Raw genomic sequence first — 13,777 nt, forward strand, 5'->3', positions numbered from 1 at the left:
ATAAAGCTGTCCTTTGCCAAGAAGCATACCTTGACATGGTGCCCCCATACAGCCATATGAGAGGAAGAACAGTACGGGTTGTATAACGAGTTTTTTTTTTTTTTTTTTTACTAAGAGGTATCTATTTTGGACACGCCAGCTACCACAGAACCAATCAATTAGTGTTTTATGTAGGCTGTGAAGCACTCACTAGAGCTTTGAATTTACTAGAGTTTTCACTCACTCATGAGGTTGCTAGAGTCTTTGGAGGAAGTGAGAATCATAATTAAGTCATTTGATTAAAATATGGTCTTCCCCTACTCATGAATTGCAATCGAACAGTGTCTTCGTTTTTTTTTATCTTAAACCAGTGATAAAGACTGATCCATGCATCTTTTAATCTGTTTTTGCCTAATGCAACAGTAAAATACACTCCAACTTTCATATGGAGTGTAAAACAAGTTTCACAGCCTAATTCTGCCGGTATCAAATGTAAGCATTTGAGAATCCAAATTTACTTAGCAAGCTAACAGTCAAGCTCATACTTGTATGCAAGTAAAATTTGCATCTCTCTTGCTGGTATGCTTGTAGGGATGGAAATATATCCTCGGATAGTGCCAACGAACATCACTATCCACGCAGCAATCACAAGGATAATAAACACGTGATGTGTACAACTATTGTACTGGAAATCAATGAAGGGCAACACAATTTACTTTTCATGAAATGTACATTGATTTTTACCCACCTTTACAGAAAATAGCTACAAAGCTATTACCACTGTATCTGAAACAAATGCAATCACTCTGATAACATCAAATAATTCATCCAATTCTGTAGGTCACCTCTAATGAACCCTCTGGTCAACCTTTGCCTGACTCAGGAGCTGCCGGTGTTTGACCTTTCTTATCCTTAGACGGAGAGGACCCTATTTTATCCATCTCATTTACATCTGATGAATTAGGTGCTGGACTCATTCCTTCTTCAATAGGGAGTGTCCGCTTTGAACCCTCCAGAGCAACACCTAAGACAATGTTATCTTCAAATGCAGGCCTGGAAGCTGTGGATGTTGGAGTAGATACCCTTTCAGCTTCACTCTTTGCGTGGACTGGAGGAACAGTGCTATCTGATTGGTCACGTACAGTCTCTATTACAGGAGGCTTATCATTACCAGCCCTGGTGCCAAAGCTATCCACCTGAGATGTGGAGGGAGAATTCGATGATGGTGCAATTGCAGGTTCATTCTTGCTATTCTTAGATCGGCCATCTCCTGTGCTTGGCTTTTTTGGTTGCTGCTTGTCAGAATTGACTGTGCTATCAGATGGAGCCGCCTTGGCATCCTGTGATGTGGTAGTTTTTGAGGTCTGTTCTTCACGAGCTGTTTGGCGGGGTTTAGCCTTGTCGTCACCATTGACTTTTGGTAGGGGTTCAACTAAAAGAAAAGGGCGGCTGGCTGCAGTGCTGGCACGGGTGAATATAGTTTCAGCATATGGAATGTTCTCCATATCAGCATCGCTATAAATTTTCTGGACTGTACGAATTGGAGTGGCAAGCCTTGCTCGGTGGTGGCTGATTACTCGGAGGAGATCCAACAAAATACTTTCCTGTCACATGTAAAATTTTATTAGTTGTGAACAAGGAAATAGACTGCTAACTATCTATAATCTCTAGGATCTGGTGAAAAATTAAGGCAGGATTAGTGTAACCGCTACCCCATACCAAAGATTCATGAGAAGAGAATTTATATTTCATTTTCCCTACTTCACTCATGTTTGGAATTGTAAATGTCTTTTTGCATAGCTTGGCAAGACTTGTGCATGAAGGTTATTAACAGGTGTTAGACTTGACAACTGAACAGCATATAGAGCATCCATCTTTCAAGAGAATCCTTATTCAACTATCCCTTAACCAAATGTAATGAGCCAACATAAATGAAATCAGAATCTATACAACTTGTAAAAGAGGATAAGTACAATAATCACTAATCACTACTCAAAGAAAGCTTAATCAGAACAATTGTACTGAATATTGGACATGTACTTGATGGAAAAAAAGATGTTATTCCACAACCAAAAACAATTGTACTAAATCAGATCTTATTCATCTCTCAAAAAACAACCATTTTGTTCTTACTCAATATCAGAGATTCAGATACAATGCCTCAGTCAAACATCCCAATGGAACAACATCCAAGTAAAACCAACTTTCTTGAAAACATGTAGCAGGATTGCTTTCTATTCTTTGCTCAACAATAATTATCATATAATGCATATACCCACTAATTTAGCAGAAGGACAATGACTACATACAATAAAGGAGTTCAACCTGCCATGATCAGCAGGAGGACAAAAAATAAAAACTATTTGCGTACAAATGCCTTACCTTGACACAGAGATACTCTTCAAAGTGTGAAGTCTTCACAAAGCAAGATACAAGAATCTGTATGAGAAATTAATTATACAAATGGTGTGAACAACATTGGGAAATAAATTAAATGAATGCAAGAAAATGTAAACAACAAAGATGACAAGCCTGACAGGCGCCAGGCAGTTGTCTCATTGCATCTTGAGTTATTTCATAATAATTCTAGCAATTTATGGGACTACTACAAAACCTAAAAAACAAGATATAACAAATCAGGTAAGATTGAATTTAAAGAAGAAATAAGTTGATCGTGTAACTCAAATTGATTGCTACCTTACAGGGAAAAGTACGAAGATAAAAAGAACTCTTACATAGGAGGTGAGCAGCACAACAGAAAAAAATTAAGGGGAGACCAACTGTCTTGTCATCGTGTGATCCATGTGACCTCGTTCGATGCAAAGGACCCATGACCTCGTTTGATGCAAAGGACAACTCAGTGTCATTTCAAGTCGTGTCCTCTGAAGAATCAAGAATTGCCACCAGAATTACACGTGTTAATGTACATATTTATGCGTAGAGTCCTTATATTGTGCCAGAGGTTACATTACAATTGTTGTATCAATATATTCTTTATCCTAATGAGAATAAGTAGTGACTTTTCTCCATTGTAGTGTTGTATCAGAGCCCTAAGGTTCCTACTATTTCTTTCCTTCTCTTCATTGTCACTCTTAGTTGACCCACGTTGTGGGTTGTTTTCTTCTCGGCTAACCGTACACAATCTCAAATCCTGATGTGGACTTCTCACATGACCCACTTGCCCTCTTAATCCAGTGAATCTACCCTCATGCGCATGCCTCTATAGTAGTTATCTTTCTTGCGGACTCTCTCACTGTGTGCAAGAGACTAATTGCTGAATCAGCAAATCTCCACTGTAGATCCCCGATTGTTGACCTGTCGCATGCACCCTTCTTCCTCAAATGTTCTCTCTTCCGTCGCATGAATCTTTCTCCGCTGCATCTGTATTTGTTGCACTGTTGCTGAAATTCCTCCTGCTGCTGCTCTTGCTGAAATTGTTGTTGCCGAGACCTGTCATTGAGACCATCACTCTTATCATCTTCTGCTGCCATCTAAATATCTGTGATTACTTCTGATCCAACTGATGACTATCTTCCTACCTCCACCGACTTTTCTCTTGTAACAGCAGCTGATTAGCCCTATTGGTTTGTTATGGTGGAGACTGCTTTGGATGGTCATAATCTTTAATCCCTTATAGTCACCTTGACATCTATTTTTGTGCCTTCTAATGATCTAGATGAAAAAGCGTCTATGTGCAAGGAATATGTTTGTCCATAAAGCTCGTGATGGTGATGTACGGGCATATCTGATTGCCTCTATTGACAAGGATCTATGTCCAAACCTCATCCGTTTTAATATTGCAACTGACCTATGGAGTCATCTTAGATCTCGTTTTGTTGAGTCTAGTGATGCTCGGGAGTATCACCTTCTATCCGCTGCATAGACCACTCAACAAGGTGATCACACCAAATGATTATATGGTTATAAATGATACTTTTGGCATGAGTTGCATACTTTAGAGTCTCTTGTTCCCTTGCAATTTGTTAGTACTTATGAGGCCTTCTGAGAGCATCAACAATTATATCAACATTTATACGCTCACCTGGAATTTGCCTCTTAGCCGGGCAGTAACCAACCTAGTCTTGAGTCTGTGATTGCTAAGCTAGCTGTAGAGGGAACATGTCCTGCATACTATTCAGTCTCTTCATGCTCATCCATTACCCATCTTGTCTACTTGTACGGACAAGGGTCTTGTAGCTGCTACTATATTTCCTCTCCTACTGTGTATTCTTCTTGGTCTTGTCCACAGCGCTCTCATTGTCACAAGGTTGGTCACATAATCGTGACTTGTTGGGAATTGTATCCAAAAAAGTGTAAGAACCGCAAAACCAAGAGTCATCCCTGGTAGGATGCAACTATGTCTACTATTGTTTTCCTAAAGATGGCCTTTTTTGCTACTTCTATAGCTGCTCCTTTTAATCGTCTTCACTAGATTGAACAAACTCTAACTCAGCAAAGTCAGCTTCTTTGCTGCCTTTTGCAGCATTTGGGGTCAACTACGTGTGCATCTCAGCCTGATGTCTCAAATATATCAGCCATTATGGTAAATTGACATTACTAGGGACATTTGGATTATGGATTCTGGTGCCACTCAGCACATGATAGCAGACTCATATGTTCTTATTGACTGCTCCGCTACTCATTTATCTCCATTTCCTAATGGATCTCTTCTTCCCATTCGCCAATCTAGTTGTACCACCACCACTTTCGCCCCTTTTGGTCATCGTACATTGCCACATGTCCTACATAAGTATGAACCATCTTTTTGTCTATCATGCCTTATTTACTATGTCCGCTTTTGTTGTGCAAGATTCATGTACCAACTAAGAGATTGGAGTTGGTCATAGAGTTAGCGGCCTCTATCATCTCTTTTTCCATCTAGATGTCCATACTGTGTCTCATTTTGTAGCTATTACACTTCCTCCTGTTGACTTATGGCATTGTCGTTTAGATCATATGTTTTAGTCTCGTCTTAAAGGTTTGTTCATTTTGGAGACTTAGGACAAGATTCATTTAGTTCTTTGTCAAATTTGTGGGTTGCAAGTTGGCCAAAACACTTGGCCCTTTCCTTTTCTTCCAGTAATAGTAGAAATAATTCAATTTTCAATCTTCTTCACTCTGATATTTAAGGACTGGCCCTTTGACCTTCTATGTGTGGCTACTTATATTGACATGAGCTGTATTGATGACTTATCTAGATATATATGGGTTTACCTCATTCATCATAGATCTATAATTCGACATGTTTATCATATTTTTACCTCTATCACAATCAGCACCATAGGTGTATGAAGGTTTTCAAATCTGACTGCTGAAAAGTACACTAATGCTCTTATGCATTCTATCTTTCAATCCCATGAGACTTTTTTCCTATAGTCTTATCCCTACTCATGAGTAAAATGGTATTGTTAAAACTAAGGCATCAACACATTCCGAACACTAAGCATGCTCTTCTCCTCAAATTCATTTGTCGTACTTTCTTTCTGACCAGAAGCTCTCTTGATTTTGTAAATCTTATCAACCATATGATCTAATTATTATGCAACACTTCTTTCTGTTCTTAGAGATATGCAGGTGGCTATTACTCGTGCACTTTTGATGTCAACAAATTTGTCTCGCTGATTGAGTTGGCAATCCTACTACTTGCCATTCTACCAGCAATCTTATGTTTCAAAGAATGAACAAAGCACATTGAGATGGACTATCATTTTGTTTAATATCAATTTTCAGTTGGCTCTTTCAATCTTCCTAATGTATCTTCTACAGATAAAATAGTTGATTGCTTCACCAAATTGCATAAAACTCATTGTCTTGAGTATCTCAACGCGGATCGGCCAATACACCCGATGCCCACCTAATACTAGTCAATTGACTAGTATCGACCCGATTCCCATCCGGATCAACTGATTTTTTGGATCCATGGTTAGGGGCAAAACTAAATTGAATTTGGTTGGATACTTACAAAGATTGAATCCACATCCATTTAATTTTGTTGGATTCGGACTTGAATTGGATTTTAAATGGATAGGTATTTGTAATATCTATATCTGGTCCATTTATTATCGAATTATATATTGGACTTGAATAGGATTCAAATTCAACCGGATAATGGATCAAATTCAAATTCCTCATGAATAACCAATATACCATGAAAAAAGATAATCTTATTGTGAAGCAACAAAATCTTATTCTGAAGCAACAAGTCACAACTTTTGGAACACAATTATGATAGTTTAAAAGCTAAAATTAGAACACAATATTTTAATCATCTCATAAAAAATGACGCAAACTTAACATATTTAGCAAATAGTGGTACAAAGGTTATTTTTGGGGACTTAAGAATATTCATACTATAAAGGAATTGGAGTAATGCAAGACTTCTATTTACACAATTTCATTATTGGACTACATAACTATTATCTACAGACTTTTAAAAAAATATCTATATATATAATGTATATCCACCGGAGCCCCGGAAAATATTCACTCCTGATCCAACTCTGAATCTAAATCCAATAGGATCCGAAATTACCTATACAATCCAACCCATTTATTATATGAATCAGAAAATCAAGATCCATATCCGAGTTAGTCAGATTTGGATCAAATTCAGTAACGGATATCCGGTTACACCTCTATCAGCAAGTCTCCTTTTGATGCCTATGCAGGACAATTTTCTTACATACAATTCAATGATGAGACCTATATACTGATGTAACAAACCATCAATTGTAAGAAGGAACTAAGGATTTTTTTTTTAAATTTTTTTTATAGCAAATGACAACCTAAAATTTGGCCATATTGCAAATGACCACCTCCTTTCTCATATTAATAACTTCACTCCAGGTATTTAACCAGATTAGGTTTCTTGCCCAAATTAAATAACTGAATAGGTAACTTTTGGAAAAAGTACTTCAAATTGGTGGGTTGGGTCATGTAGGATTAGTGGTGTTTCATGCCGAGAAAATGATTTCTATATGAATATCACAGAGAGAGATAATTGTGTTAATTTCTGTACAGAATGTGATTTCTATATAAATTACTGGCTCATAAAGCGAGTTACATCGTTTCTCCTCCATAAGTTGTTGTCTCTCAAGAGATTTTACTACTTACGAGAGCATGTGATTGCTATATAATTTGCTAACTCAGACAGAAGATATATTTCTACACAGCCCTACATGGCACACCTATTCAGTTATTAAGTTGTAGGCTCGTAGCAGGAAATCTTCTTTGGTCAAAAAACTAACTAGATTCCTTATTTGAAGCATATATCTAATAAACAAAAGACCACCCCCAGTTAGCTTATAAGATGTTCCCTTCTCTCTCACTCTTCCTACATTGCATAAAAAGAAACAACCGAAAGGCATTTTTGTTGGAAATACAAGAATATTCTAAGAATATTCCTATGGAGGTGGTTTTGTGTAAATATACCTATAAAAGAACTAGATCTGAGATATGCAAATAATAAAATAGGAGGTTTTCTGAGTAGCTTTAAAATACAGGTAGGTTTGACAAGGATCCCAGAAGAAAATAATTTGACTACAATCCCATGTATCCCTATGAGCAGAAAATATTTCATTTCAACTTATTATGCATAATTATGCATGCTATTCATTACGAACCAGATCCGGACATAAGTAAATTATGATATTCTTATAAAAAGAAGCCTTGGAAGTCACAGATCTAATGGCATTTGATTTCACGTGAATCCGAGGGTCGAAGTGAAAAGATAAAATTAAAATAATAAAAGGTCAGAACTTAAAAGATTGGTAATTATCCGACATTGCAGTAGTGGTCGGAGGGTGATAGTCGATCGTAAAGTAGGGTTGCTCGTGGAGATAATGGTGGCTAGGGTTTGGAGGTAGAATTTGAGTCTAAGTTATATCTACTCCTATGATAATAAACAATTATGATTAATTTACTTCTCCTAGATTATCATACTTTTACTCCTAAAATAGTCTAAGGCTAAAATATAATTTTTAATTCAAAATAAATTTTTAAATAATTAAATAAAGAAGCCTATCCTCTCTATATATAGATGTCAGGTATAATGAGTCTTACTATGACTAGTCTTAAAAGCTTACACGTCTCGAATTATGATTTGTCTTAAATATTTACATGACTTAATTAGACTTTTCTTAAAAGCTTACATGATTTAACTAAATTTATCATAAGGGCTCACATGATTTAATTGGACTTGTCTTAACAGCTTACATTATTTAACTAGACTAGTCTTAAAAACTTATATTATGAATTAATTAAAAGATAAATAAACTTAATCCAATGAGCTCAATGTTCTCATAATGTGATCCTAACCTGACATAGTTCATATCAACCCATCAACAAATCTGATCACCTTGTCCTCAAGGTGTCTATGGTGGTTTCCATACCTTCCATCGCTCTCAAATCGTTTCCTCAAAAATTCGAGCCAGATCCAAAACACAATTTGTGGAGGAGGCTACGGCTCGGCCAAGTGTAGCCCAATGTGTCTCGTTGAATGGTGCTCAAATAATTAACCCAAAGCTAGGACTAGACTCACCCGCAATCCAATGTGGACTCAACTCTAGTCTAGGCCTTGCGCGCGGGTTGATTGGTTAGAGTTTTAGCACATCGAGGACCAATGTATGTACGTCAAGACTTGGAAGTGGAATGATTGAACTATTAATGACCTTGAATCATATTGGACCAAGGCTTGACTCTAGGCTTGACCAAGACATGAATACATGGGACAACCCATGTTAGGCTTGTGGGTGCGTGCACAAGTTGGTTCAAGCCGGCTAGACTAGAGGCATGTTCTTGGATTGCAGCGTCACTTATGGGCTGAAAAGAAGGCCCTTTAATAGCCCTTTGTTTTGGCTAATGGTGTGCTGGTTCACCATATTTCACTCACGAATCGTCCTTCTTGACTAGTTCTGTGCGAATTAGTGCAGCTATCATGGTGTGTGCGAGCAGCCATGGTTCAGCCCTACGCCTCTATCTTTGCTTGTGGTATCCATTCGTCATAGAGTTCGCAAATAGCAAACACCATCTCTGCCATGAACGCTTGTATTAACAGCAAGGTCTATCACACCTCAAGTTGGGATGTCAACAATAGTGGCAGTACCAAGAAAACCTCCACAGTGATGGAGATGAGATCTTGGAATTCTATAGCTACTCCTTCCTCGTTCGTCTTCCTCAATCTTGTCTTAATCATCAACCAAAGAACATTAGTTCTAATATCAATATTAAAAATCAGAGTTTGACGTAAGAAAATTATGATATTTTTATGGGAGGAAGTCTCGAAAGTCATGGATCTAATGGCTTTGATTTCAAGTGATTCTAGGTCAAACAATGGAGGAATGTCAAAATTGGATAGATTAGTAATTATTCGACGTTGCGGCAGTTGTCGGAATATGGTGGATGGCCAAGAGTGATAGTGGGTGGCCTTAAAGTAGAGTGGCTCATGGAGGTAATGGTAACTATAGTTTGGAGTTAGAATTTGGGTTCTAAGTTATATTTACTCTTAAAAAAATAAACGGCTATAATTTACCTCTACTCCTAAATTATCTTACCCGTAAGATAGTCTAAAGCTAAAACATAATTCTTAATTCTTCATTGAATACTTGGATTATTAAGTAAAGAAGCCTAGCATATCTATAGAGGTCGGATACAATAAGTCCTACTAAAACTAGCCTTAGGCTTACACGTCTCAGATTAAAATGACTTAAATGCTTATATGACTTAATTTGATTTGCTTTCAAAGCTTACTTGACTTAATTAAACTTGTTTTAAGAGCTTATATGATTTAATTAGGTTTACCTCAATAGCTTACATTATTTAAATAAACTTATCTTAAGGGTTTACATCATAAATTAACTAAAAAATAAATAGACTCGATCTATCGAGTCCAATGGCCCCATAATATGATCTAACCTGACCTGGTTCACATCAATATTACTATATGAATATCACAGAAAGAGATAAACATGTTAATATCTGTATAGAATGTGATTTCTATATAAATCACTAGCTCATAGAGCGAGTACATGGTTTCTCCTCCATAGGTTGTTGTCTCTCAAGAGATTTTACTACTTACGAAAGCATGCGATTGCTATATAATTTGCTAACCCAGACAGAAGATACATTTCTATACAGCCCTATATGGCACAAACTCACCTATTCAGGTACTTATTGTTTTTTAAAAAGAACACCTATTCAGTTATTAAGTTGGAGGCTTGCAGCAGGAAATCTTCTTTGGTCAAGAACTCACTAGATTCCTTCTTTGAGGCATATAACTAATAAACAAAAGACCGCCCCCTTCTCTCTCACCTTTCCTACATTGCATAATAAGAAACAACTTAAAGGCATTTTTGTTGGAAATACAAGAATATTTTAAGAATATTCCTATGGAGGTGGTTTTGTGTAAATATACCTATAAAAGAAGTAGATCTGAGATATGAAAAAAAAAGGAGGTTTCCGGAGTAGCTTTAAAATACAGGTAGGTTTTTGACGAGAACCCAGAAGAAAATAATTTGACTACAATCCGATGTATCCCTATGAGCACAAAATATTTCATTTCAACTTAATATGCATAATTATGCAGGCTATCATACAACTACAGAAATCAAGCACACAATTTCCAAATAAGTAACAAGACCAAGATAATTTTCCCATGCTTTGTTTCACAGAAGGCCCAGAATGTCAAAAGAAAATATTTCACTACTAAGGAAGAAATAATACCAAAAGAGCTTGATTTTCTGGATCAATATTTTCCAGAAACACTCTTCTGTGTAACCTCTGTTGCTCTATCTGAGGATTTTTCGCCAAGACTTTACGCATGTCAGCTACAATGTTCTGCATGAGCAAACCAGTCAATTTGCTTTAATGCCCAACACCGAGATAGATAAATTGAAGCGAGGTAATTAAATAAAATGCAAGATGGTCCATATTGGTCCTCACATTAATTTTATTAACATCCAGGTGACTAATGGCAAGATGAGTCTTAATACGCCAATGAGTCTTCTGACTGAGATTCCTCACAACACTAACTGTAAATTTGTGGTTAGGAATATGGACTGCTTCACGATCATCACCTCTTATAATTGTGGGAGACCACCAACCGACATGCTGAAAAATAAGAAGGACTAATATTTATAGTGTGGAAAAAGCCTGACACAAAAGCATATATTGTTAAATAAATATTCCCCGAAAACATCAAAATTTGTAATAACACATGCAACAGTTCAGCCATGGCATGCATACTGCACATCTTAGCTAGATATTCTACTACATAACCAAAAATATGACCAAAGACATCTACTTACAATAGGAAATAGGAAGAACCATCGTAGTTGCAAATCACAGTTTAAAACTGACCTCGACCGTACCAGAGACCTCATAACCCTCGATCTTAGTCTGAATCCATTCATTTAGAACAAATGGACGTGTTGCATGAATCATAACACTTGAAAGGAAGTTCGTGAAAATCTGTAAAAAAAAATTTAACTGAGTGAAGAGATTCAAATGATTTACATTTTCGACAGACAGTATGAAATATAGTAGTCTGCAAGTATTTTCCAAAAAGGTGCTAGACAATAGCAAATATCTCATCCAAATGAATGAAAATCCCATGTAATACCTCACGACCAGCAAGAGTCAACAGCACTGTACCAAGACCTCCAGCAGTGACCCATTTCTGGGTAGAAAAACCCAGCAACTCCATAAATAAAGAAAATGCAGCAACCCAAACAGCCGTATACACAGCTCTTCCAGCAAATTGGAAGCCCATCTACAGAAGACCAATAACCAATAAAATCATTGAACTAAATGAAAACATTAATACAATTAAATAGCTGATACATAAGCTTCATGCAACGTGGAAAACAAGAATAATAAATTCAGATCTATCATGAACCCAGTTGATAATATTATAGTGCTCCTATTAGTAAATAAAATTACATGTATCCTATAAGTTGAATGAAAAGTTAATTTCCTCTTCCAATCAACAGCAAAATTTAGTGCCACTGTAATTACAAATGTAAACCTAGCATAAACTGAACGACTTACTATTAGTTAAGGTTCTTGCCATTTTTCAAGCCATGGAAAATAGTCTCTCCAGCAATGGCATAAGTTTGCATAGATCTTGGTATCTTCCTCATCAGACCCTTAAAAAAAACTTATATTCTAAAAGACATAAAAAAATGGTGGTTGTTTAATTACCTTTATATTACAGAATCTACTTCAACATATGATTGGCATATCACTAAATTAAATTGAAAACAGAAAATCAGCTTCAGTCAATCTCCACGGCTTCACTTAAGGGTCGTCCGCTCATTTGGTTTCATGTATTTGGAGGAACTGCATCTACACACACATATAGTGCAATATAACATTCAGTTTTTGGGCTATGGATCACATAATATTTTTTCTCCAAGGGCTAAGTTAGGTTCCTATGCATCATCTTGACACCCATCATTTAAATGGATGTCAAAACACAATCTCTCATCCTTTGGTGAACAGGAAAGAGAGAAGATCTAAGGGTTTTGCTTATATTAGTTTCTCATTTTAACATTATAGATGCAGCATCTTGAAACACATTCAACCAAATGGCTTTAGTATTCTAAATAACATGCATATGATAAACCAATCTAGCCTACCTTGAATACAAAAGTAAGGAGCTTGTATCTGAAAAATAAAATATCATTTACTGAATGAAAAAAGAACAGGGTAATACATTTCGTGCATCGTCAGAGGCATTTGTTTCCATAAAGAATTTCTGCACTTGCTGAATCAGACTGCAAAAGAGAAACAAGAGTGCTCAGTATGAAAGACAAACAAGATTAAAGGTATTACAAATCAAAAGCTGCTTCTACAAGACAGTGGAAGTATGAAACAACAGACTGTAAAAAGAGAACCAATATAAAAGCATATGCTAAGAGAAAATAAATTCTCTACAGAGGATAAGAAAAGAAAGAAAATTACATGCCAAGTTCATACTTTTAGAAATAAATGTATCAAATTAGGAATATATTTGACCTCTTAACACGAGAAGTATGCAGACTAGCTATGGGGAATGCCAAACTAATATAGCATTGTATAAGCACTATAAAACTGGGTATAGGGGGAAAGAAAAAGTTTTCTCACTTCCCTAGACCACAAAACCACCATACTAAATTGATTATTTGGGGAAAACTTGGCTGGTAATTTTATATTCCTTACCTAAGGGTCTGGTCCTTACATGAATCCAGAACCCTCATAAGACCAATTAAAAGTTTAACCAATGCAGCCCAGGAAACATCTTAACATCTCAGCAGATTCGTTTGGGAATAAATTTGGCATGCAACGAATTCCTGTTTCACACTATTTTCTCCTCCCTCAGCCTTATAGTCCTCCCTCATCTCTAGCAGGAAAAAGGAATTCCACATCACATTGTGAAGGATTCTTGAGATAACAAATGATTGCAGGACTAACTTAAGATAGTAAATGGTACTGAAATCACACAAAGTTCCTGCAAAACATCTAAAAATTTGATATATGAATGGGATGAAGGCCCAAAACTAATAGCCAATATATAACCCTCTCCCTTTGGTGATGTCTAAACATGAATGTCTTTCACTTGCACAACTCTATCCTTAAATTTAGAGTTGATCCATATTTTAATATGATTCCATATGTAACCCCACCGGTGACATCTAAACAATTTTTTTCAATCCTCTTAGACAACTCTATCCTTGAGCCTTACGGTTAATCGATATTTTAATATGATTCCTTGAACCTGTTGACTTTTAGTAATATGTCTACAGGTATTGTTGTGCTAGTA

At 36.4% G+C, this 13,777-nt stretch overlaps 1 protein-coding gene across 4 annotated transcripts in view; it reads right to left on the reverse strand.

Moving 5' to 3' along the window:
• Positions 1-631: 631 nt before the first annotated feature.
• LOC140773522 (mechanosensitive ion channel protein 2, chloroplastic-like) overlaps positions 632-13,777 on the reverse strand; it is a 31,240-nt gene continuing 18,094 nt past the window's right edge. For all 4 annotated transcript variants that reach the window (XM_073116127.1, XM_073116128.1, XM_073116130.1 and 1 more), the window contains 7 exons: positions 12,692-12,752; positions 11,597-11,746; positions 11,335-11,445; positions 10,918-11,085; positions 10,699-10,812; positions 2,362-2,418; positions 632-1,583 (listed from right to left, as the gene is read on the reverse strand). In XM_073116127.1, coding sequence (XP_072972228.1) covers positions 843-1,583; positions 2,362-2,418; positions 10,699-10,812; positions 10,918-11,085; positions 11,335-11,445; positions 11,597-11,746; positions 12,692-12,752 — 1,402 coding nt within the window. In that variant the 3' untranslated portion in view covers positions 632-842. The remainder of the gene's footprint in view (positions 1,584-2,361; positions 2,419-10,698; positions 10,813-10,917; positions 11,086-11,334; positions 11,446-11,596; positions 11,747-12,691; positions 12,753-13,777) is intronic.

Source organism: Typha angustifolia, chromosome 13 (assembly GCF_048772165.1).
Source record: "Typha angustifolia cultivar Huaian chromosome 13, ASM4877216v1, whole genome shotgun sequence".
Lineage (NCBI taxonomy): Eukaryota > Viridiplantae > Streptophyta > Magnoliopsida > Poales > Typhaceae > Typha > Typha angustifolia.